Below are 24,796 nucleotides of genomic sequence, written 5' to 3'. Positions count from 1 at the left end.
TTCATAGCACAGGAACTTTCTCTACAGAAACTTCACTAAAATCAGTTCAAATTTATATAAAAAAATACAAAAACACGGAATTGTCTCGTGTTCCAAGCGGGCCGAAAAAGACGTGAAATGAAAAAAAAAACAACAACAACAAGAGTGACGGTAGAAGCTGGCGGCGCTGAAATAAACAGCAGATGCTGAACCTCTTGGTATGATTCGGACTTGTGACTGTTGGACGTGACAGCAAGAATGAAAACGCTGGCAGGCGGCCTCGACTCCGAAAGCGCGGGAAGCATCTCAAGCTGTCCGATCCGTCGTTATATATAACACCGGCCGCACGCATCAGCCATCAGACTGTCAGACATCAGCAGGTGGTACGTCGGATCCACCGCGATCTCACCAGAGAGAGAGACCTCGTCGGCCAAGGGCAGGCGGCACACGTCGGCTCCACCAGACACGGCACGTCGGCAGCACGGTCGATCAGGAACGGAATGCAAAAACTAATCACGTCGGGTGTGGTCTCTGGAAGAGTTTAGAGCGATCCAGAGGGCCCTGCGGCCACTGGATCGTCGAAAGCAGTTCCATTCATAGCACATGAACTTTATCTACAGAAACTTCACTAAAATCAGTTCAAATTTATATAAAAAATGCCAAAACACGGAATTGTCTCGTGTTCCAAGCGGGCTGAAAAAGACGTGAAATGAAAAAAAAAACAAGAGTGACGGTAGAAGCTGGCGGCGCTGAAATAAACAGCAGATGCTGAACCTCTTGACTTGTGACTGTTGGACGTGACAGCAATAATGAAAACGCTGCAGGCGGCCTCGACTCCGAAAGCGCGGGAAGCATCTCAAGCTGTCCGATCCATCGTTATATATAACACCGGCCGCACGCATCAGACTGTCAGACATCAGCAGGGTGGTACGTCGGATCCACCGCGATCTCACCAGAGAGAGACCTCGTCGGCCAAGCGCAGGCGGCACACGTCGGATCCACCAGACACGGCACGTCGGCAGCACGATCGATCAGGAACGGAATGCTTCGCGTCGACGACCTCATCGCCGAGCTCTGCCTCCTGCCGGCCAGAGTCCTCCGCAAGAGGAAGCGCAAGGAATTCCAGACGGTGGAGCTGCTGGTGCGGATGGACTGCGAGGGTTGCGAGCGCAGGGTCAAGAAGGCATTGGAGGACATGAAAGGTGCGTTCTCCGTCCGCCGGCCGAGCATTCGAGCCGAGCCGAGCCGAGCGACTACTAAATAAATAATAACCGCGCGTGCAGTGCAGGCGTGAGCAGCGTGGAGGTGGACCAGAAGCAGAACAAGGTGTCGGTGTCCGGGCACGTGGAGGCGCCGGAGGTGGTGGAGCGGCTGCGGCGGCGGGCCGGGAAGGAGGCCAAGCCGTGGCCCTACGTGCCGTACGAGGTGGTGCCGCACCCCTACGCCCCGGGCGCCTACGACAAGAAGGCGCCGCCCGGGTACGTCCGCAACGTGCTCGACGACCCCGACGCCGCGCCGCTCGTCAGGGCCAGCTCCATGGAGGAGAGGTACACCACCGCGTTCAGCGACGACAACCCCAGCTCCTGCGCCGTCATGTGAAAACAATAATATACTCGTGCTCTCATAGCCGCTGTACAATTTTGTGCAAATGTAAATTACTACTACCTTATCTCGAGCGTGGAACCTGAATCAGTCCCAAACATCCTCTAAATAAGAAGCAAAACAACTTATTTAAATGTCTTCCAAAAGTTCACAATTTCAGCTCCACCATTTTCTAAAGCTCCAACCCCACACCCTATATATATGAGTGCAAAAGGGAAACAGAAAGACAAATTAAATATGCAATGGTTTGTATCGCCCTTATGAGACCCCCATCACTAATATGTTCCGTTCCAACGGCCTGCACACAACCGGATGGTTTCTGATAGCAGCTATAAAACACGACCAAGAACCACTAAAAACACGAGGTTTCATCACAACTCCCACGGTGAAGCTGCTTACCGCTGCTATGATATACTAAAGATATAGCCTCCAAAACAAGGAATGCAGGTTAAATCGCCATCACACAAATCAGCAGGGAGCAGCAGCAGAATTAATAATAATGTCTTGTACTTATATAACTTCATCCACTCAGCAGTCTCCGAATGATACCAAGACACTTCAATAACTCCGGTTTACACAATAGAACCATCAAACTGCTAACATTCGAAAACAAACCCACTAAGACCACATAACACAAAGGGCATGAGTACCAGCACAAAAGTTGCCTCTTGCTTTTTTATTTTATTTTTATTTTTGTATTTTGCCTTTTTTTGTTTTTTTTCAGTTCTGTGTATACCTATCTCTATTTTTTTGGTATATTATGCTTTTCCTCTTTTTTTTTGTTTTTTTTTTGACCAACTGATCTTCACCTCACACGAGATAGTGTGCAGGCCGTCACTGTGAAAACTCGGCCTGCCGTTATACTTCTTCATCTTGAAATATATAGCCTCAAAAGGTATCGCTCCTGAGTAAATTTCTTGCAGACTTCGGCCCCAAAAGTGGTTCACTCCCGTTGCTCGGTAGCCCACCCATGGTTGATGCATGATAACCTAAACTAACTGAAGTTGCTGATCTTGTCAAGAGAGCTTCACCATGCATTACTGGCATGGTAGCATGGTATGTTGCCCCCTCGAGTCCAACAAATCGAAACTGAGACGTCAGAGAATCAATGTTAGATGTCACAGGGGGCAACGAACCAGAAGAACTCCCAGCAGAATAATTTTGTTTTGGAAGCAGCCAATTCTCCCATGCACCACGCCTTCGTAGCTTGTCGCCCTGTTTAAGCATGAACATACCTTTAAGTGAGAAGGGTCGAATGTAATACAGTAGGTTCTAATTTAGGTTATGCATTAATGTATTACAACGCAAAAAAAAAAGAATACATAAAATTATCTAATATGTGTTATCGAGTGGAGCATCAGGTGAACAAAAAATGCACTTTGTTAAAGCTAACTTTATTGCTCAGATTATATAATCTGAGTAGATTATAATCTCAAACAAACAACCCCTAAGGCCCTATTTCAATCTCGCGAGATAAACTTTAGCAGCTTTTTTTAGCTACTTTTAGCCATTTGTAATCTAAACAGGAGAGCTAATGATGGTAATTGAAGCTAAACTTTAGCACTTCAATTTATATAGCTAAAGTTTAGCGGGAAGCTAAAGTTTATCCCGTGAGATTGAAACGAGGCCTAAGTCACTAGCAATAAGTTGCTAATTATAAATGCAAATGCAAGGCTCACTTTTCCCATTTTGGCACTCCCTTTTTCTAATAAAAAAATAGGCCTATAGTGGATCAACTAACGAGAATAGTAATTGATGGCAAGACTTCCACCCAGAAAGCCTTTCAACCACACGAATTAATCAAGAGACTTCCTATCTTTCAAATGTTTGAAAACAACTTATCTTTCAATGACTATACTGGACACTGGATAAACACACAACCACTTAGGGCTTGTTCGGTTAGGAGTAGAATGAGGGGGATTGGAGGGGATTAAATCCCCACCTATTCATCCACCTCTAACCGAAAAAGAACTTAAGTGGTGAGATTTTTCGATGCTGGTCCCATGGTCTAGTATATTGATTGGAAAACAAGTTATTTAAAAGTATTCAGAAGATTTACATATAACTTAAAGAATTTAAAGTTACTTAGGGTAGCCATTAAGTTCACCCATTGGAAGCGAGTCTGGAAAAGTTGGGCACCCTCTAATTGTAAGTTCTTCGTTTGGCTAGCCATTAACAACTGTTGTTGGACCTCAGATCGTTTGGCTAAACATGGTCTGCCCCACCAAAGAGTCTGCCATTCCTGTGACCAGGAGGAGACCATCCACCATATCCTCTCCTCCTGTGTCCTCACTAGAGAAGTGTGGGAATCCGTCCTGAGGACCGATTTTTTTGTATTTTAGTCCTTTCTTTGAAAAATATTCACGTTTAGACCTTTGAATGACTTAATCTTATTTTTGGACCCTTTGCTCGGCGCCACAGATCTTGGCGCCGAGATGCGTGCTCCGCTGGCGAGAGAGGCTGACATGGACGAGCTCGGCGCCATGATTCATGGCGCCGAGCTCCTGTCTCCCACCGCGGAATGAGTGTTGTGCTGCGCTGCTCTCCAGCTAGCCTTTTTGACCTGCCCCATCCAAACGTTGACGTTAATGCTATTATATATGTGTACGCCGGGACGATAAACTAGTACGTACTAATCAGTATTTGTTTTTTATTAGTTTATTGAGAGCGAAAAGGTACTATGCATGGATCTAACTAATGTTAAAAGCTATTTTAACACACGTACGAGCTAGCTAATAGCTAGGCCATCTGCCGTCTTCAATTTATTCGGAAGCACAAGCAGCGCACGGCTTTGGCTTTTGCGCGGGAACCAGCGAATGCATGCATCGGGGGCTGTGGCTTTTGCACGGAAACCAACTCATGGCTTCGCGCCAAGCAGAGCAGCCCACTCCACTGAACGACTCGCTCGCACACATATAGGAGATCGGCGCCATACTTCATGGCGCCGAGCTCGGCCACGTCAACGACATGTCAACGACATGTCAGTCTCTCTCGCTAGCGGAGCACGCATCTCGGCGCCACAGCCTATGGCGCCGAGCAAAAGGTCCAAAAATGAGATTAAGTCATCCAAAGTTATGAACGTAAATATTTTTCAAGGAAAGGACTAAAATACAAAAAATTCGGTCCTGAGGATGCTTAGGCTGGATATGATTCCAAGGGCTACCTCTTCTAGCAGGTTTGGTCCCTGGTGGTGCAGGGCTTCTGCAGCCATCCCCAAAGAGCTCTGCAAAGGCTTCAATTCTCTAGTCATCCTCGTCACGTGGGAAGTCTGGAAGCATAGGAATGCCTGTACTTTGAGGGGGCTCGGCCTCGGATGCAAACGGTCCTAGGTCGTGTAGCTGAAGAGGGTTTTTTGTGGTGTTCGGCAGGAGCCTCTAAGCTGCAAGAGCTGCTCTTCAGGTGTACTGCTGCCTCTTAGATGGCGCTGCTAGGTCCTGGTTGTGTTATGTCAGGCGTTATGTAAGTGTGGGTAGTGTGGGTTGATGTGAGGGGATTTTCCTCCCCTCTTGTTGTATTGCTACTTTCTTTCTTTCTTAATGAAATGACACGCAGCTCTCCTGCGTCGTTTGAAAAAAAGTTATTTAGGGCAAAGGGGCCTCTGAGTTGGTTAGGTGGTCTTAGTAGACCTCCTCAAGTCCTAGATTCGACTCTCCGTGGGAGTGAATTTCAGTCTGTGGTTAAAAAATCTCCTCGTTTATCCCACGCCAAAGCACAAGTCTAAGGCCCGAACCCGATCGCGGTCGTTCTCACATGGGCTACGGTGCCGTTGTGTATGGTGGGGGCAGAGGTTCGGGGGTTTTCTCGACCTACATGTAAGAGTGGTAAGGGATCACGATCCAAATGTTTCTTCATAATAAGTTAAGGTACTTAAATAATTTTAGTTAATGAATAGTAATAGAGCCCAATTCGATCCTTAAATTTTATAGTGTAAAATTTAGAGCCCATTATCACCCCTACCTGCATAAGAAGGTCTTTTCTTAATATAATGCTGTAGGGGCGGTCTTACCTCCGCAGGTCGAGTTTTTTTAAGTCACTTAGGGCTTGTTTGGGAGAAGGGGATTGGAAGGACTAAAATTTTATTAAATAGCAAGGGGATTTTAGCCCCATCAATCCCCTCCAATCTCCTTGCTTCCAAACATGTCCTCAAGAAACAACAGAAACATGATAGATCAGTAGATCCTTGTTGAATCAATTTATACTAAATTTTTCCATGGTCATACTAGGAAAAGAAGATGCCTTCAGCAACCAAGCAAACGATATAGACTCTGCTGGTTTATAGATATCATGTTAGACAAATAAGCTCTAAGTCTATGGCATGCTTTAATCAATAACTACATCTTGTTTGCTTAATAAACTACGCTTTCCTGAATTAATAATGATAAATAACTGGTAAACCTCATGCTAACAGATATGGTAGTGAAAATGGTCGTGAGCACAACTTTTCTATATTTAATGTTCAATGTTATGAAATCATAGTAATTAACCTATAAATTTGTTGCTAAAAGAAATTTTAATTGAAATCATATAACAATAATAACGTAAAGAAAATACTACCTGCACTTCCACAACGTTAGATAGCATGACTGTTTCCAAGATAAACTGAATATTGTTAGTAATCTTCTGGACCTGTAAAAAAGTAAATGAGTGAAACCATCTATTTAACAAATAAAAGAACAGAAGTACAAAACATCTATCTGAATATTCTCAGAAAGGTTATTTGATTCGACTGTTATACTCCACAAAGACACCATATTCAATTAATAATATCCACTTCCATATATTAATGGTTTCAGTACTTCAGTGTACAAAACCATTTGTATTATTAAATGCATTATTATGTCTGCTGTAAATATTTACACACAGCAAAAAAGACAAACAGAGGCATACGCCTTCTCTAAACCTTATGTACTCTATTATCCCAATATGTTATAAGTTTCATGGTGTTGTGTGTGTGTTTGGGGGGGGGGGGATAAGAACTCTATTCTTTAATTAAATAATATGTATTATGGATCCCTACTGTACATTCAAGAAAAAAATACAATCTGTTCTGGTTCAAAAACCAAAGAAGTTTTCAGTTAATCCCAGAGTAAAAATACCTGACAACTTCCTACTAGGGCATTTACAGCGAACAAGGAAGAGATGGACATCCCAGAAGCATATGATCAAAAGTTCAAAACCCTAAAGACAAACCCTCAACTGTGAGCAGTCACCCCCTTATTTACCAGTTTACTGCCAGTCTCTGTGGCGCATGAAATCAAGCTGAAGGAACCGCATGCTACCCATAAGACGAATATACATAGTGCCTGGCCTTCGAAAACTAACACTCTGGTTGGATGTAGATATTGAAGTCTAAAATTGAGAATTAGAACCAGAATTCTAGAATTCTGTTGTTTGGTTGTCTAATGAATTTAGAGTTGGAATTAAAGCTCAATTCCTCAGTATTGGACAATAACTAGAAGTTGTCTCTCACAATTCAGAGCCTAGACCCTTTGTATTGGCTGAAATTGCAATTCCAGTTACATCCAAACAACATATTTGTATAGCAAGCCATTTCCAATACTAGGCAGATTTGGTATTGCATCTAATTCAATTATAACATCTCCAATATCTACAGCCAAACAGTCCCAAAGGAACATCTAACCATATTACTTTGCACTTATGACAATACAACTTACTTTGCCACACTAACTTCTGAAGTGAGCCCAGCTAAGTTTGTTACAACAAAACCATCATTCATTAAATACGTAGCACCAGCCTACTCAGTGAGTTTTTCATAACTAGCAGAATATTAGTGATACAAAACTCAGCCAAAGCTAGGACAGGAGCATCCAAAAAGAAAATACATTAAGCCTGTGTGCATACCCAACTAATGCAGCACATATTGTAACATTTTAAATGAACCATACAACTTAGAAAGAGAAAAATAACATATTACACCATAGACATAGAATATTACTTAACAATTCAAGAGTTCACCCTTGTCCACTGAAGCTAGAATGTGCAGATGGGCAGAGAACTTGGTCTATGCCAAAAAAAAAAACTGTAGCAGCTCAAACTAAGAAAAAGAAATAGGTTTGTGTATTGGTTTTGGTTCATACAAAGCTATAACAGCAATAAGGTATAAGTAATTAAATGCATCATTAGACAGCCTGTACAAATGTGTAGCTGAATACACTAAAATTTGGAGGTACCCGCTGCTGTTAGGAGTGATGGACTCAACTTGCTATGAACCTTGACAAAAATGTGCCTGGGAGCTACTGCCCCTGTTTCAAGTGACCCACAACTCAAGTCAATGTGATCAGATAACCTGGCCAACAGCTCTCTCACTAGTAATGCCACTGCGAAGTGTCAAAAATAAAAAGCCCCCCTCCTGTTTTGCATACATGTCGCTATCCTGCTTGTTGGGGCGAAGGCGAAGACGCCACCCTTCGCTCGAGGCCTTCGCCGTCCTCGCTGCACCAACGGAGACAAGACAACGGGCAGACTTACCCTTCGCCTCATACGCCACCGGACGAAGACCTGTGACGAGGTCGTCTCATCTTGCGACCCCGTCCAGAATGGAGGCCCACGTGTAGTCCGGCCCATTGTAACAGCCTAACAGGCCCTGCGTGGCCGTTGTGCGTTACGGGCCTAATTTGTAAAGGTCTCCCTGTAATTACGGTCTGTAACCCCGCTTTATGGGAATATTCCGGGAATAACCTAGGTGTCTGAGGGCACATGCGTCCTTAACACACGACGCTGGGCACTCCGATACCTATAAATACCCCCGCATAGTGCCCTTGAGAGGCTAGATTAACAGAGCTATTGCCATCTCGTGCGAAAACCCTGTTTACGTTGCTACACCCCCCCCCCCCGTTGGATCAACTTGCACCAGTGAGCAAGTTCCAACATTTGGCACCCACCGTTCGTGCTACGAAACAACCACCCGCGATGGCACCCAAGAAAGCTAGCTCGAAGGCTGACGAGGCTGCGAAGGCAGCACTGCTGGCCGCAAAAAAGGGCAAGGCCCTCGCCCTCACCCACTCCACCCACCAGGAGGCTACTGAAGACGACGTTCTCTGCACCTGCGAAGACGACGCTCTCCGCACCTGCGGCCCTGAAGGGCAGCCGCAACCTCCCCTAGGCTTCGCTCCACCAGAGGGCACGGACTTCACCGAGGACGGCGAAGTCATCGGTGTCTCAGCAGAAGAACAGCTACAGCTGCGCGCCCTGCGCATCAAGAACCGCAATCTCCAGAAGCAAAAGGAGATACTTGAGGCCAAGCGCCAACGTGTCTCTGCACAAGCCAAGGTGCGGCAAATGATACGAGACGAAGAGCAGAAGGCCCAGGAGCTCGAGCAAGAGATCGCGTTAATGTAGCGCGAAGGCCACTTCGGCCTGCAACACGGGCCACCCCTGCAACAGCGCGCACAAGTCGAAGACCTGCACTTCCCCCAGCGCGACCACGCCATCCAACACGCCGCGCCATTCCAAGGGGTCAACTACCTCGACGAGCGAAGTCCCCTGGCGCCACACCTGCAAGTGACACCCTGGCCTGCCAACTTCCGGGCAGGGACCTATCCCAAGTACAACGGCAGCACTGACCCAGCACAGTACATCATGAGTTATCAGGTCGCCGTTGCATCTTCCGGAGGGGACGACGCCACGATGGCCAAGTCTTTCATCATCGCCCTCGAGGGCCCGGCTCTCACCTGGTTCACCCGGTTGCCACCGCTGTCCATCGACTCCTGGAGAAGCCTCCGGGACAAATTCCTGCTCAACTTCCAAGGGTACCGCCCAGACACCGACGCCTTGGCCGAACTCTCACTCTGCAAGCAGCTGGAAAAGGAGACTCTGCGGCAGTACTACTGAAAGGGAATTAGGCTTACACCTAGTTCCTAAATAATTTTGGTGGTTGAATTGCCCAACACAAATAATTGGACTAACTAGTTTGCCAAAGTGTGTAGATTATACAGGTGTAAAAGGTTCACCCTCAGCCAATAAAAAGACCAAGTTTTGGATTCAATAAAGGAGCAAAGGGGCAACCGAAGGCACCCCTGGTCTGGCGCACCGGACTGTCCGGTGTGCCACCGGACAGTGAACAGTACCTGTCCGGTGCATCAGGGGACTCAGACTCAAACTCGCCACCTTCGGGAATTTCCAGGGCGACTCGGCTATAATTCACCGGACTGTCCGGTGTACACCGGACAGTGTCCGGTGCGCCAAGGGAGGTCGGCCTCAGGAACTCGCCAGCTTCGGGAAACGCCATCGGCTTGTCCGCTAAAAATCACCGGACTGTCCGGTGTGCACCGGACTGTCCGGTGCGCCTCCGGAGCAACGGTCATCTCAGCGCCAACGGCTCTCTGCCGCGCATTTAATGCGCCCTCTGCGCGCGCAGAAGTCAGAATCGCCCATGCTGGCACACCGGACATCAAACAGTACCTGTCCGGTGTGCACCGGACACCCAGGCGGGCCCACAAGTCAGAAGCTCCAACGGTCAGAATCCAACGGCAGTGATGACGTGGCAGGGGGCACCGGACTGTCCGGTGCGCCATCGAACAGACAGCTCCACCAACGGCCACATTTGGTGATTGGGGCTATAAATACCCCAACCACCCCACCATTCATTGCATCCAAGTTTTCCACTTCTCAACTACTACAAGAGCTCTAGCATTCAATTCTAGACACACTAAAGAGATCAAATCCTCTCCAATTCCACACAAAGCCCTAGTGACTAGTGAGAGTGATTTGTCGTGTTCATTTGAGCTCTTGCGCTTGGATTGCTTCTTTTCTTTCTCACTTGTTCTTGAGATCACAACTCCATTGTAATCAAGGCAAGAGGCACCAATTGTGTGGTGGCCCTTGCGGGGAAGTTTTGTTCCCGGCTTTGATTTGAGAAGAGAAGCTCACTCGGTCCGTGGGACCGTTTGAGAGAGGGAAGGGTTGAAAGAGACCCGGCCTTTGTGGTCTCCTCAACGGGGAGTAGGTTTGCAAGAACCGAACCTCGGTAAAACAAATCTCCGTGTCTCACTTGCCTATTCGCTTGGGATTTGTTTTGCGCCCTCTCTCTCGGACTCATTTATATTTCTAACGCTAACCCGGCTTGTAGTTGTGTTTATATTTGTAAATTTCAGTTTCGCCCTATTCACCCCCCCTCTAGGCGACTATCAATTGGTATCAGAGCTCGGTGCTTCATTAGAGCCTAACCGCTCGAAGTGATGTCGGGAGATCACGCCAAGAAGGGGATGGAGACCGGCGAAAAGCCCACTACAAGCCATGGGAGCACTTCATCGGAAGAGTCCCGCACCAAGAGGAAGGAGAAGAAGGACTCCTCCAAACGGAAGGAGAAAAAGGCTTCCTCTTCTCACCACCAAGAGAAGAAGGAAAAATCTTCTTCCCACAAGCCGCATCGGAAAGGCGACAAGCATAAGAGGATGAGGAAGGTGGTCTACTACGAGACCGACACTTCATCAACTTTTACCTCCGACTCCGATGCGCCCTCCGTCACTTCTAAGCGCCAAGAGCGCAAGAAGTATAGTAAGATCCCCCTACGCTACCCTCGCATTTCCAAACATACACCTTTACTTTCCGTCCCATTAGGCAAACCACCAACTTTTGATGGTGAAGATTACGCTAGGTGGAGCGATTTAATGCGATTTCATCTAACCTCGCTCCACAAAAGCATATGGGATGTTGTTGAGTTTGGTGCGCAGGTACCATCCGTAGGGGATGAGAACTATGATGAGGATGAGGTGGCCCAAATCGAGCACTTCAACTCTCAAGCAACAACAATACTCCTAGCCTCTTTGAGTAGAGAGGAGTATAACAAAGTTCAAGGGTTGAAGAACGCAAAGGAGATTTGGGATTTACTCAAAACCGCGCATGAAGGTGATGAGCTCACCAAGATCACCAAGCGGGAAACGATTGAGGGGGAGCTCGGTCGGTTCCGGCTTCGCAAAGGGGAGGAGCCACAACACATGTACAATCGGCTCAAGACCTTGGTGAACCAAGCACGCAACCTCGGGAGCGTAAAGTGGGATGACCACGAGGTGGTTAAGGTTATTCTAAGATCACTTATTTTCCTTAACCCTACTCAAGTTCAATTAATTCGTGGTAATCCTAGATATACTAAAATGACCCCCGAGGAAGTTATCGGGAATTTTGTAAGTTTTGAGTGCATGATCGAAGGCTCGAGGAAGATCAACGAGCTTGATGATGCCACCACATCCGAAGCTCAACCCGTTGCATTCAAGGCAACGGAGGAGAAGAAGGAGGAGGCTACACCAAGTCGACAACCAATAGACGCCTCCAAGCTCGACAATGAGGAAATGGCGCTCGTCAACAAGAGCTTCCGCCAAATCCTCAAGCAAAGGAGGGGGAAGGACTACAAGTCCCGCTCCAAGAAGGTTTGCTACAAGTGTGGTAAGCCCGGTCATTTTATTGCTAAATGTCCTATATCTAGTGACAGTGACCGAGGTGACGACAAGAAGGGGAGAAGAAAGGAGAAGAAGAGGTACTACAAGAAGAAGGGCGGCGATGCCCATGTTTGTCGGGAATGGGATTCCGACGAGAGCTCAAGCGACTCCTCCGACGACGAGGACGCCGCCAACATCGCCGTCACCAAGGGACTCCTCTTCCCCAACGTCGGCCACAAGTGCCTCATGGCAAAGGACGGCAAAAAGAAGGTTAAATCTAAATCCTCCACTAAATATGAATCCTCTAGTGATGACAATGCTAGTGATGAGGAAGATAATTTGCGTTCCCTTTTTGCCAACCTTAACATAGCTCAAAAGGAAAAATTGAATGAATTGGTTAGTGCTATTCATGAAAAGGATGACCTTTTGGATTCCCAAGAGGATTGTCTAATTAAAGAAAACAAAAAACATGTTAAGGTTAAAAAGGCTTATGCTCTTGAAATTGAGAAATGTGAAAAATTATCTAGTGAGCTAAGCACTTGTCGTGAGATGATTGACAACCTTAGAAATGAAAATGCTATCTTAAATGCTAAGGTTGATTCACATGTTTGTAATGTTTCAATTCCCAATCTTAGAGATGATAATGTTGATTTGCTTGCTAAGATTGATGAATTGAATGTATCTCTTGCTAGCCTTAGATTAGAGAATGAAAATTTAATTGCTAAGGCTAAAGATTTTGATGTTTGCAAAGTTACAATTTCCAATCTTAAAGATAAAAATGATATTCTTCATGCTAAGATTGTGGAACTTGATTCTTGCAAACCCTCTACATCTACCATTGAGCATGTCACTATTTGTGCTAGATGTAGAGATATTGATGTTAATGCTATTCATGATCACATGTCGTTAATTAAACAACAAAATGATCACATAGCAAAATTAGATGCTAAAATTGCCGAGCATAACTTAGAAAATGAAAAATTTAAATTTGCTAGAAGTATACTCTATAATGGGAGACGCCCTGGCATCAAGGATGGCATTGGCTTACAAAGGGGAGACAATATCAAACTTAATGCCCCTCCTAAAAATTTGTCTAACTTTGTTAAGGGCAAGGCTCTCATGCCTCAGGATAACGAGGGTTACATTTTGTACCCTGCCGGTTATCCCGAGAGCAAAATTAGGAAAATTCACTCTAGGAAGTCTCACTCTGGCCCTAACCATGCTTTTATGTATAGGGGTGAGACATCTAGCTCTAGGCAACCAACCCGTGCCAAGTTGCCTAGAAAGAAAACTCCTAATGCATCAAATGATCATGCTATTTCATTTAAAACAATTGATGCTTCTTATGTGTTGACTAACAAATCCGGCAAAGTAGTTGCCAAATATGTTGGGGGCAAGCACAAGGGGTCAAGGACTTGTGTTTGGGTACCCAAAGTTCTTGTGTCTAATGCTAAAGGACCCAAAACCATTTGGGTACCTAAAGTCAAGAACTAAAATTGTTTTGTAGGTTTATGCATCCGGGGGCTCAAGTTGGATACTCGACAGCGGGTGCACAAACCACATGACAGGGGAGAAAAGGATGTTCTCCTCATATGAGAAAAACCAAGATCCCCAACGAGCTATCACATTCGGGGATGGAAATCAAGGTTTGGTCAAAGGATTGGGTAAAATTGCTATATCTCCTGACCATTCTATTTCCAATGTTTTTCTTGTAGATTCTTTAGATTACAACTTGCTTTCTGTTTCCCAATTATGTCAAATGGGCTACAACTGTCTTTTTACTGATGTAGGTGTCACTGTCTTTAGAAGAAGTGATGACTCAATAGCATTTAAGGGTGTGTTAGAGGGTCAGCTATACTTAGTAGACTTTGATAGAGCTGAACTCGACACATGCTTAATTGCTAAGACTAACATGGGTTGGCTCTGGCACCGCCGACTAGCCCATGTTGGGATGAAGAATCTTCACAAGCTTCTAAAGGGAGAACACATTTTAGGATTAACGAATGTTCATTTTGAGAAAGACAGGATTTGTAGCGCATGTCAGGCAGGGAAGCAAGTTGGAGTCCATCATCCGCACAAGAACATCATGACGACCGACAGGCCGCTTGAGCTACTCCACATGGATCTATTCGGCCCGATTGCTTACATAAGCATCGGCGGGAGTAAGTATTGTCTTGTAATAGTGGATGATTATTCTCGCTTCACTTGGGTATTCTTTTTACAGGAAAAATCTCAAACCCAAGAGACCTTAAAGGGATTCTTGAGACGGGCTCAAAATGAGTTCGGCTTAAGGATCAAGAAAATAAGAAGCGACAACGGAACGGAGTTCAAGAACTCTCAAATTGAAGGCTTCCTTGAGGAGGAGGGCATCAAGCATGAGTTCTCTTCTCCCTACACACCTCAACAAAATGGTGTAGTGGAGAGGAAGAATCGAACTCTTTTGGACATGGCAAGAACCATGCTTGATGAGTACAAGACACCGGACCGGTTTTGGGCCGAAGCGGTCAACACCGCCTGCTACGCCATCAATCGGTTATATCTTCACCGAATCCTCAAGAAGACATCCTATGAACTCCTAACCGGTAAAAAGCCCAACATTTCATACTTTAGAGTTTTTGGTAGCAAATGCTTTATTCTTGTTAAAAGAGGTAGAAAATCTAAATTTGCTCCTAAAACTGTAGAAGGTTTTTTACTTGGTTATGACTCAAACACAAGGGCATATAGAGTCTTTAACAAGTCCACTGGACTAGTTGAAGTCTCATGTGACGTTGTGGTTGATGAAACTAACGGCTCTCAAGTAGAGCAAGTTGATCTTGATGAGATAGGTGAAGAACAGGCTCCATGCATAGCGCTAAGGAACATGTCCATTGGGGATGTGTGTCCTAGGGAATCCGAAGAGCCTCCAAATGCACAAGATCAACCATCCTCCTCAATGCAAGCATCTCCACCAACTCAAAATGAGGATGAGGCTCACGATGATGAAGGGCAAAATCAAGAAGATGAGCCACCTCAAGATGATGGCAATGATCAAGGGGGAGATGCAAATGATCAAGAAATGGAGGATGAGGAAGAACCAAGACCGCCACACCCAAGAGTCCATCAAGCAATCCAACGAGATCACCCCGTCGACACCATCCTCGGCGATATTCATAAGGGGGTAACCACTAGATCTCGTGTTGCTCATTTTTGTGAACATTACTCTTTTGTTTCCTCTATTGAGCCACACAGGGTAGAGGAAGCACTTCAAGATTCGGATTGGGTGGTGGCGATGCAAGAGGAGCTCAACAATTTCACAAGGAACGAGGTATGGCATTTAGTTCCACGTCCTAACCAAAATGTTGTAGGAACCAAATGAGTCTTCCGCAACAAGCAAGATGAGCATGATGTGGTGACAAGAAACAAAGCTCGACTCGTGGCCAAAGGATATTCACAAGTCGAAGGTTTGGATTTCGGTGAAACCTATGCACCCGTAGCTAGGCTTGAGTCAATTCGCATATTATTGGCCTATGCTACTTACCATGGCTTTAAGCTTTATCAAATGGACGTGAAAAGTGCCTTCCTCAATGGTCCAATCAAGGAAGAGGTCTATGTTGAGCAACCTCCCGGCTTTGAAGACAGTGAGTATCCTAACCATGTCTATAGGCTCTCTAAGGCGCTTTATGGGCTCAAGCAAGCCCCAAGAGCATGGTATGAATGCCTTAGAGATTTTCTTATTGCAAATGGATTCAAAGTCGGAAAGGCCGATCCTACGCTCTTTACCAAAACACTTGAAAATGATTTGTTCGTATGCCAAATTTATGTTGATGATATTATATTTGGGTCTACTAACGAATCTACATGTGAAGAGTTTAGTAGGATCATGACACAGAAATTCGAGATGTCTATGATGGGGGAGTTGAAGTATTTTCTAGGATTCCAAGTCAAGCAACTCCAAGAGGGCACCTTCATTAGCCAAACAAAGTACACTCAAGACATTCTAACCAAGTTTGGGATGAAGGATGCCAAACCCATCAAGACACCCATGGGAACTAATGGGCATCTCGACCTCGACACGGGAGGTAAGTCCGTGGATCAAAAGGTATACCGGTCGATGATTGGTTCATTGCTTTATTTATGTGCATCTCGACCGGACATTATGCTTTCCGTTTGCATGTGTGCAAGATTCCAATCCGACCCTAAGGAATCCCACCTTACGGCCGTAAAACGAATCTTGAGATATTTGGCTTACACACCTAAGTTTGGGCTTTGGTACCCTCGGGGATCCACGTTTGATTTGATTGGTTATTCGGATGCCGATTGGGCGGGGTGTAAAATCAATAGGAAGAGCACATCGGGGACTTGCCAGTTCTTGGGAAGATCCTTGGTGTCTTGGGCTTCAAAGAAGCAAAATTCGGTCGCTCTTTCCACCGCCGAAGTCGAGTACATTGCCGCAGGTCATTGTTGCGCGCAATTGCTTTGGATGAGGCAAACCCTGCGGGACTACGGTTACAAATTAACCAAAGTCCCTTTGCTATGTGATAATGAGAGTGCAATCAAAATGGCCGACAATCCCGTCGAGCATAGCCGCACTAAGCACATAGCCATTCGGTATCATTTTCTCAGGGATCACCAACAAAAGGGGGATATCGAGATTTCTTACATTAACACTAAAGATCAATTAGCCGATATCTTTACCAAGCCTCTTGATGAACAATCTTTTACCAGACTTAGGCATGAGCTCAATATTCTTGATTCTAGAAATTTCTTTTGCTAGCTTGCACACATAGCTCATTTGAATACCTTTAATCATATCTCTTTTATATGCTATGACTAATGTGTTTTCAAGTCTATTTCAAACCAAGTCACAGGTATATTGAAAGGGAATTGGAGTATTCGGCGAAGACAAAGGCTTCCACTCCGTAACTCATCCTTCGCCATCGCTCCAAGAAAAGGACCTTGTCTTTGGGGGAGAAAGTAAAAGCCCAAAGCAAAAGGACCGGATTTCGTCTTTGGTATAATCTTAACTCATTTACTTATGACCAAAGGGGAAGAAATTACTTCATGGGCTCTAATGATTCCGTTTTTGGCGATTCATGCCAAAAAGGGGGAGAAATGAGCCCAAAGCAAAAGGACCGCACCACCACCAATTTCAAAAACTTAGTGCTTTCCAAAAGTATTTATCAATTGGTATCCTATTGTGTTCAAAAGGGGGAGAAAGTAGTATTTCAAAAATGGTATATCAAAACCCTCTTGAACACTAAGAGGTGGATCTCTTTTAGGGGGAGTTTTGTTAAGTCAGAAGAAAAGCATTTGAAACAGGGGAAGAAAATTTCAAATCTTGAAAATGCTTTACAAACTCTTATTCATTTACCTTTGACTATTTGCAAAAGAACTTTGAAAAGGATTTACAAAACAATTTGCAAAAACAAAACTCGTGGTGCAAACGTGGTCCAAAATGTTACATAAGAAAGAAACATTCCATGCATATCTTGTAAGTAGTTATATTGGCTAAATTCTAAGCAACCTTTACACTTACATTATGCAAACTAGTTCAATTATGCACTTCTATATTTGCTTTGGTTTGTGTTGGCATCAATCACCAAAAAGGGGGAGATTGAAAGGGAATTAGGCTTACACCTAGGTGCCGTTTGGTTCACATATTTGTAACGTAATGGGTAACGGATAACGTTAAATCATGTTTGTTTTAGTCCAACCGTAATTAGATACCACACTAAAATTTGATATCAGCTTATTCAAATTTGTTACCGCCAGTAATCGAGCCGAAACCATTACCATTACCATTTGCGTTACATTTTTTGAACCAAACAGCACCCTAGTTCCTAAATAATTTTGGTGGTTGAATTGCCCAACACAAATAATTGGACTAACTAGTTTGCCAAAGTGTGTAGATTATACAGGTGTAAAAGGTTCACCCTCAGCCAATAAAAAGACCAAGTTTTGGATTCAATAAAGGAGCAAAGGGGCAACCGAAGGCACCCCTGGTCTGGCGCACCGGACTGTCCGGTGTGCCACCGGACAGTGAACAGTACCTGTCCGGTGCATCAGGGGACTCAGACTCAAACTCGCCACCTTCGGGAATTTCCAGGGCGACTCGGCTATAATTCACCGGACTGTCCGGTGTACACCGGACAGTGTCCGGTGCGCCAAGGGAGGTCGGCCTCAGGAACTCGCCAGCTTCGGGAAACGCCATCGGCTTGTCCGCTAAAAATCACCGGACTGTCCGGTGTGCACCGGACTGTCCGGTGCGCCTCCGGAGCAACGGTCATCTCAGCGCCAACGGCTCTCTGCCGCGCATTTAATGCGCCCTCTGCGCGCGCAGAAGTCAGAATCGCCCATGCTGGCACACCGGACATCAAACAGTACATGTCCGGTGTGCACCGGACACCCAGGCGGGCCCACAAGTCAGAAGCTCCAACGGTCAGAATCCAACGGCAGTGATGACGTGGCAGGGGGCACCGGACTGTCCGGTGCGCCATCGAACAGACAGCTCCACCAACGGCCACATTTGGTGATTGGGGCTATAAATACCCCAACCACCCCACCATTCATTGCATCCAAGTTTTCCACTTCTCAACTACTACAAGAGCTCTAGCATTCAATTCTAGACACACTAAAGAGATCAAATCCTCTCCAATTCCACACAAAGCCCTAGTGACTAGTGAGAGTGATTTGCCGTGTTCATTTGAGCTCTTGCGCTTGGATTGCTTCTTTTCTTTCTCACTTGTTTTTGAGATCACAACTCCATTGTAATCAAGGCAAGAGGCACCAATTGTGTGGTGGCCCTTGCGGGGAAGTTTTGTTCCCGGCTTTGATTTGAGAAGAGAAGCTCACTCGGTCCGTGGGACCGTTTGAGAGAGGGAAGGGTTGAAAGAGACCCGACCTTTGTGGCCTCCTCAACGGGGAGTAGGTTTGCAAGAACCGAACCTCGGTAAAACAAATCTCCGTGTCTCACTTGCCTATTCGCTTGGGATTTGTTTTGCGCCCTCTCTCTCGGACTCATTTATATTTCTAACGCTAACCCGGCTTGTAGTTGTGTTTATATTTGTAAATTTCAGTTTCGCCCTATTCACCCCCCCTCTAGGCGACTATCAACTACCGCAAATTTCTGACACTCAAGTCACAGCTACCCTCGGTCGATGACCAAATCGCTATCCACTACGCCATCAGTGGCCTTCGGGCCGGCGTCCTCTACAGCCACTGCATCAGGGATCCGCCCAAAAACCTACAGGAGTTGTACCAACTATTTGAAAAATATGCCAAATCCGAAGAACTCCACCAGCGCAAAATTGAGTCTCAGAGGAAACCCAAAGATGCTCCACAGTCCAGCCGCACGTGGACGAGGACTCCGCAGCCAGACTCCGGTCGGGACGACCGCAATCAGCAGCAGGTGCACAACATCGCCAACCAGCACCCCGCTGGTGAGGCCCCTCGCCGCCAGGAATATCCCCCCCAGGGCCGCGGAAACGGAACTCGCGGACGAGGCCGGGGACGTGCGCAACCGCCGCGCCGATTTTACTGCCTGTTTCACGGCGAAGACTGCGCCCACCAAACCAAAGACTGCGCAACCGGCCGACAACCCTAGAGTTGTCGCGCACACTTATCAGCAACACCCTCCACCATACATCCACGCCCCCGCCCCGCATCCACCGCACCACGCATACCAACACCACCAGGAAGTACAAATCGTACCTCCCCCACCCCCACCTCCACACCAGCAACAACAAAACATCCCCCACCCCCACGCCCCAAAACAAGAAGACTTCGCCGATCAGCCGTATCGCGGAGTCATTCATATGATCACTGGGGGGTCCAGCACCGACTTCGACACAAAGCGGCAGAAGCGGGACCACTACCGCAGCATCAACCACGTCGCCATCACCGGTCCAGTCGTGCAGACGAAGTGGTCCCATGTACCGCTAACCTTCGACGCCCGAGACGTCGACCTGCGCAGCGCCCCCCACATCGACGCCATGGTTATCAACTGCAGCGTGGCAGGCTGGGACCTGCACAAAGTCCTAGTCGACAATGGCAGTCAAGCAGACATCATTTTCCTCCATGCCTTCGACCGCATGGGCATAAGCCTGTAAGTAGAGGGACTCTAACTCTCATCAAGAGGATGACACTATGAGTTGGGGCAATTTTCTGTTTATTTCCTCAAACACTACACAATGCCATACCCTTAGAGGGGTTGGGGACACATATTTATTGCCCTAGGGGCTGCACTACCACACCTTCTCACACACACTACACAACAGGATTGTCCTCTAGATGCTAAAGAGACTACAGAGGACAGTCAAAAGCGACTGTTGTCCTCTAGATGCTAAAGCGACTACAGAGGACAGTCAAAAAGCGACTGTTGTCCTCTAGATGCTAAAGAGACTACAGAGGACAGTCAAGCTGTCCTCTAGATGCTAAAGGACTACAGAGGACAGTCAAAAGCAGGCTGTCCTCTAGATGCTCAAGACTTATTCCATCATTCTCCCCCTAAGTCTTGGGCGTCGTCTTGTGAGAAAGTTGGGTCATCCCGGACCTAGAGCAAAGCTCAACAAACTTGATCTTCCCAAGGGGCTTGGTGAGCAGGTCTGCAAGCTGATCCTTGGTGTTGATGTAGCGCGCCTTGATGCTCCCTTCTGCCAAGCAGTCTCGGATGAAGTGGTATCTCAGCCGGATGTGCTTGCTCCGTTCATGGAACACGGGGTTCTTGGCCAATGCCAGAGCGTACTGGCTGTCCACCCTGAGTTCCACCGCTCCAGTGTCTCTCCCGAGGAGATCACCGAGCAGTCGAGCCAGACAGAGAGCCTGAGTCGAAGCAGTGGACGCCGCTATGTACTCGGCCTCGCAGCTGGACATGGCCACCACCTGCTGCTTGACCGACTGTCAGCTGATGGGGCACTTGCCGAGGAAGAAGAGGATCCCGCTTGTGCTCTTGCTAGTGTCGATGTCGCCGACGTGGTCGCTGTCGCTGTACCCGACAAGATGTGCCTCCCCAGGGCACCTCAGGTAGTAGAGACCGTGGTCGAGAGTCCCCGCAACATAGCGGATGATCCTCTTCACAGCCTGCTCATGCTCCGTCGTCGGTCGCTGCAAGAACCGACTAACGTAGCCGATGGAGTATGCCAAGTCAGGCCGTGTGTGGACGAGGTAGCGAAGGCTCCCCACAAGACGCCGGTACTGAGTAGCATCCACCTCCTCCGTCGTGCTGTCGCGACTCAGCTTCAGCCTCTCCTCCATCGGAGTGAGAGCTGGGTTGCAGTCGGTGAGCCCAGCCAGCTCAACAATGCGCCTGGCATAGGCGGTCTGGCGAAGTGTGATCCCGGAGTCTCCCTGGTGCACCTCAATCCCCAGGTAGGAGAGATGCCCCAGGTCACTCATTTGGAAGGTGACCTTCATCTCTTCCTTGAACGCTGCCACCTCTGCATCCTTGGCGCCGGTGATCACCAAGTCGTCGACGTAGACACCCACCAGCAGGGCATTTTCTCCATTGCCCCGCCGATAGATGGCCGCCTCGTGCGGGCTTGGCATGAAGCCCATCCTCTTGAGCGTGGAATCCAGCTTGGCATTCCACGCCCTTGGTGCCTGTCGCAAGCCGTAGAGGGCCTTGCGCAGGCGCAACACCTTGCCCTCCTTGCCAGGGATCGCGAAACCTGGCGACTGGTGTACATAGACCTCCTCCTTTAAGTCGCCGTTAAGAAACGCCGACTTGACATCCATGTGATGAACATGCCAGCCCTTCAGGGCTGCCAGCGCGAGGAGGAGTCGCACGGATTCCATCCGTGCTACAGGGGCGAAGGCATCGTCGAAGTCGATCCCCTCCTGCTGCAAGAAACTGCGTGCCACCAAGCGAGCCTTATGCTTGACGATGGCGCCGGCTTCATCCCTCTTCAGTTTGAACACCCACTTAAGGGTGATCGCGCGATGACCATGAGGGAGATCAGCGAGCTCCCAAGTGCGGTTCGTCTCAACCGCGTCCATCTCCGACTGCATCGCGGCACGCCAAGCCGCATGTTTCTCGGCCTCCACGAAAGACCGAGGCTCACCATCGTCGCATGCAAGATGCAACTCTCCTGCCAGAATGCGAGACGTAGGGCCCGGCACCGACGGGTCGATGAGAAGGCCCTCCACCCTTCGATACCGCAACGGCTCGCCGTCGTAGCACGCGTCGACGCGCTCCTCGTCACGGGACAGAGGGGTCACGAGCTCCACTGGGTCGTGCTCGACACGAGCTGGTGTCGGAGAGGACGTTCCCGGAGAGGGTACCGTCGGTGCTGGAGTGTGTGGTGGCGAAGAGCTCGCTGTAGCCGGAGTCGTGGCTGGAGTGCGTGGTGGTGAAGAGCTCGTTGTAGCAGGAGCTGGAGAGTTTGGCGCTGGAGTCGGTGGAGACTTGGGGGCTAGGGTAGACCTGCTCGGAGAAGAGTTGCCTACTCCCCCAACTCCCTCAAAGTGGACGTACTCGATGGTGAAGTCGTACGTCGGAGTCGTGCCGTCGTCCACCGCCTTGTCCCACGCCCATCCTCGCCCTTCATCGAACACTACGTCGCGCGCCGTGCGCACACGCTGTGTTCTTGGGTCAAGGATGCGGTAGGCCTTCGAGCCCTCCGCGTAGCCAATGAACACCCCCGAGGTGCTCCTATCGTCGAGCTTGTTGATGTGGCCAAGCTCCTTGGTGAATGCGAGGCAGCCGAAGACCCGTAGGTGAGAGACCGCCGGCTTGCGCCCATGCCAAGCCTCGTACGGTGTCATCCCGTTGAGAGCCTTGGTGGGCGAGCGGTTGAGGATGTAAACCGCTGTCACCACCGCCTCTCCCCAGAAGACAGTTGGCATTCCTCTCTGCTTGAGGAGAGCCCGAGCCATCCCCACAACCGTCTGGTTGCGCCGCTCGACGACGCCGTTCTGCTGCGGGCTGTACGGCGCGGAGTAGTGGCGTTGAACGCCCTCATCCGCGCAGTACGACGCGAACTCAGCCGCCGTGAATTCGCCGCCGTTGTCGGTGCGCAGCACGCGTAGCTTGCGGCCGCACTCCGCCTCCGCAGCGACCTGCACACGCCTGATGGCGTTCGCAGCCTCTCCCTTGCTGCCAAGGATCATCACCCACATGTAGCGGGAGAGATCGTCGACGAGCAGCAAGAAGTAGCGTCGTCCTCCTGGTGTGGCTGGTGTCACCGGGCCACACAAGTCCTCATGCACGAGCTCGAGCCTCTCCTTGGCTCGGAAGCTCGACTGCTGGGGAAAGGGGAGTCGTCTCTGCTTTGTCAACACGCAGACATCGCAGAATTGCTCCACATGGTCAAGGCACGGCAGGCCTCGTACCATCTCCTTGGCACTGAGCCGCTTCAGGGCCTCGAAGTTAAGGTGCCCGAAGCGCTCGTGCCACTGCCATGCCCCGTCGTCTCAACGAGCAGCAAGGCAGCAAGGTTGTGCCACCTTCACATTGAGGATGTATAGCCAATTTGGACTCCTGCGTACCTTGGCAAGAAGGCGGCGAGAGGGATCCCAGATCCTCATGACTCCGTGCTCGACCACCACGCGCGAACCGTTCTCATCCAGCTGTCCCAAGCTGATGATAGAGTTCCTCAACGCGGGGATGTAGTAGACTCCGGTGAGCAGCCTGTGCTCACCAGACGCGGCGGTGAAGACGACTGAGCCGGCGGCCTTGATCTCTACGCCGGAGGCGTCCCCAAACTTGACGGAGCCTCGGACGCTAGAGTCAAGCTCGGTGAAGAACTCCCGTCGGCCGGTCATGTGATGAGTGGCGCCGGTGTCGAGGCACCATCCGTCGATCATGTCCTTGTTGGAGCCGTCGCCGAGGAAAGCGCGTGCTTTCGACTCATCAAGGTGGAGGAGTGCCGCTGGAGATGGCTCGATGCTTGCATGTGCCAGGAGCAGGGCCTCCGCCTCCGCCTGTGCGACGTTGGCCTGGCCACGTCGTGGCTGCCGACAATCCCTGGCCCAGTGGCCAAGCTTGCCGCAGTTGTGGCAGCCGTCGTCTCGTGCCGGCTTCTTGTTGCCGACAGCGCCGCCTTGGGCACCTCCACGTGCACCACCCTCAGCATGTCCTCGCGCCCCGGCCTGGGCGCCTCCACGCGCCTTGCGCGGCTTGCCGCGTTTGCGGCCTCGTGTTGAGGAGGACTCCCCCTGCTTCTTGTCACCCTGGCAGGCCTCCCACTGCTCCCGAGTGAGATGTAGCTTCCCGCCGATAGTGATAGGCCCAGAGAGAGCCTGTGGTTCGTCGCCGTCGACCACCTTGAGGCGACCAATCGCCTCTTCGATCGTCATCGTGGAGAGGTCTAGCAGAGACTCGATCGAGCGAGCAATCTGCCTGTACTTCTCGGGGATGCAACGGAAGAGCTTCTCAACAGCTCTCTCCTCATCGTAGGTGTCGTCGCCGAACTGCACCATCTTCTGCAACAGAGTGTTGAGGCGGAGAGCAAAGTCATCAACATCCTCACCTGGCTTGAAGGCCAGGTTCTCCCACTCCTTGCGAAGTGCCTGCAGTGTGGTCTTGCGGGCACGATCGCTGCCGATGCGGGTCGCAGCGATGGCGTCCTAGGCCTCCTTGGCAGTCCGCTTCTGGGAAAGCAAAAACTGCATCTCGGGCGGGACTGCAGCAATGAGGGCATCCAACGCCCGCCGATCCTCGTGGTAGTCGACGTCGTCGTAACGAACTGCTTCCCACATGTGGCGAACCTGGAGCCGTACCCTCATCACCGCGGCCCACTCGACGTAGTTGGTCTTGGTGAGGGTACGCCACCCACCGCCGGGACCGATGTCCCTGACAATGGCTTGGGCCATGCGGCGACCATGGTACCGATCCAGGGAGGGAG

General features: G+C 48.9%; 2 protein-coding genes across 3 annotated transcripts in view; one reads left to right on the top strand and one right to left on the bottom strand.

The window, feature by feature from the left end:
- The first annotated feature begins 625 nt into the window (after window positions 1-625).
- On the top strand, window positions 626-1,703 carry LOC103631738 (heavy metal-associated isoprenylated plant protein 27). The gene is made up of 2 exons (XM_008652956.4): window positions 626-1,181; window positions 1,268-1,703. Exons 1-2 carry the CDS (start codon window positions 1,022-1,024, stop codon window positions 1,576-1,578), a joined length of 471 nt encoding a protein of 156 aa, XP_008651178.1. The 5' UTR covers window positions 626-1,021; the 3' UTR covers window positions 1,579-1,703.
- Window positions 1,704-2,067: 364 nt separating this feature from the next.
- The window catches only part of LOC103631737 (la-related protein 1B), a 35,317-nt gene continuing 12,588 nt past the window's right edge, over window positions 2,068-24,796 (bottom strand). For both annotated transcript variants that reach the window (XM_008652955.3, XM_008652954.4), the window contains exons 5-6: window positions 6,136-6,207; window positions 2,068-2,796 (exon numbers count right to left, since the gene is read on the bottom strand). In XM_008652955.3, the coding sequence (XP_008651177.1) occupies window positions 2,470-2,796; window positions 6,136-6,207 (399 nt within the window). In that variant the 3' untranslated portion in view covers window positions 2,068-2,469. The remainder of the gene's footprint in view (window positions 2,797-6,135; window positions 6,208-24,796) is intronic.

This window comes from Zea mays, chromosome 1 (assembly GCF_902167145.1).
Source record: "Zea mays cultivar B73 chromosome 1, Zm-B73-REFERENCE-NAM-5.0, whole genome shotgun sequence".
Classification (NCBI taxonomy): Eukaryota; Viridiplantae; Streptophyta; class Magnoliopsida; order Poales; family Poaceae; genus Zea; species Zea mays.
Note: the sequence above shows the minus strand (reverse complement) of the source record. Positions and strands in the feature narration are given on the sequence as shown.

Coding starts and splice junctions, on each gene's coding strand:
- LOC103631738 (XM_008652956.4), top strand. CDS start 1,022: ATGCTTCGCGTCGACGACCTCATCGCCGAGCTCTGCCTCCTGCCGGCC. Junction 1,182..1,267: donor GGCATTGGAGGACATGAAAG/GTGCGTTCTCCG, acceptor CGTGCAGTGCAG/GCGTGAGCAGCGTGGAGGTG.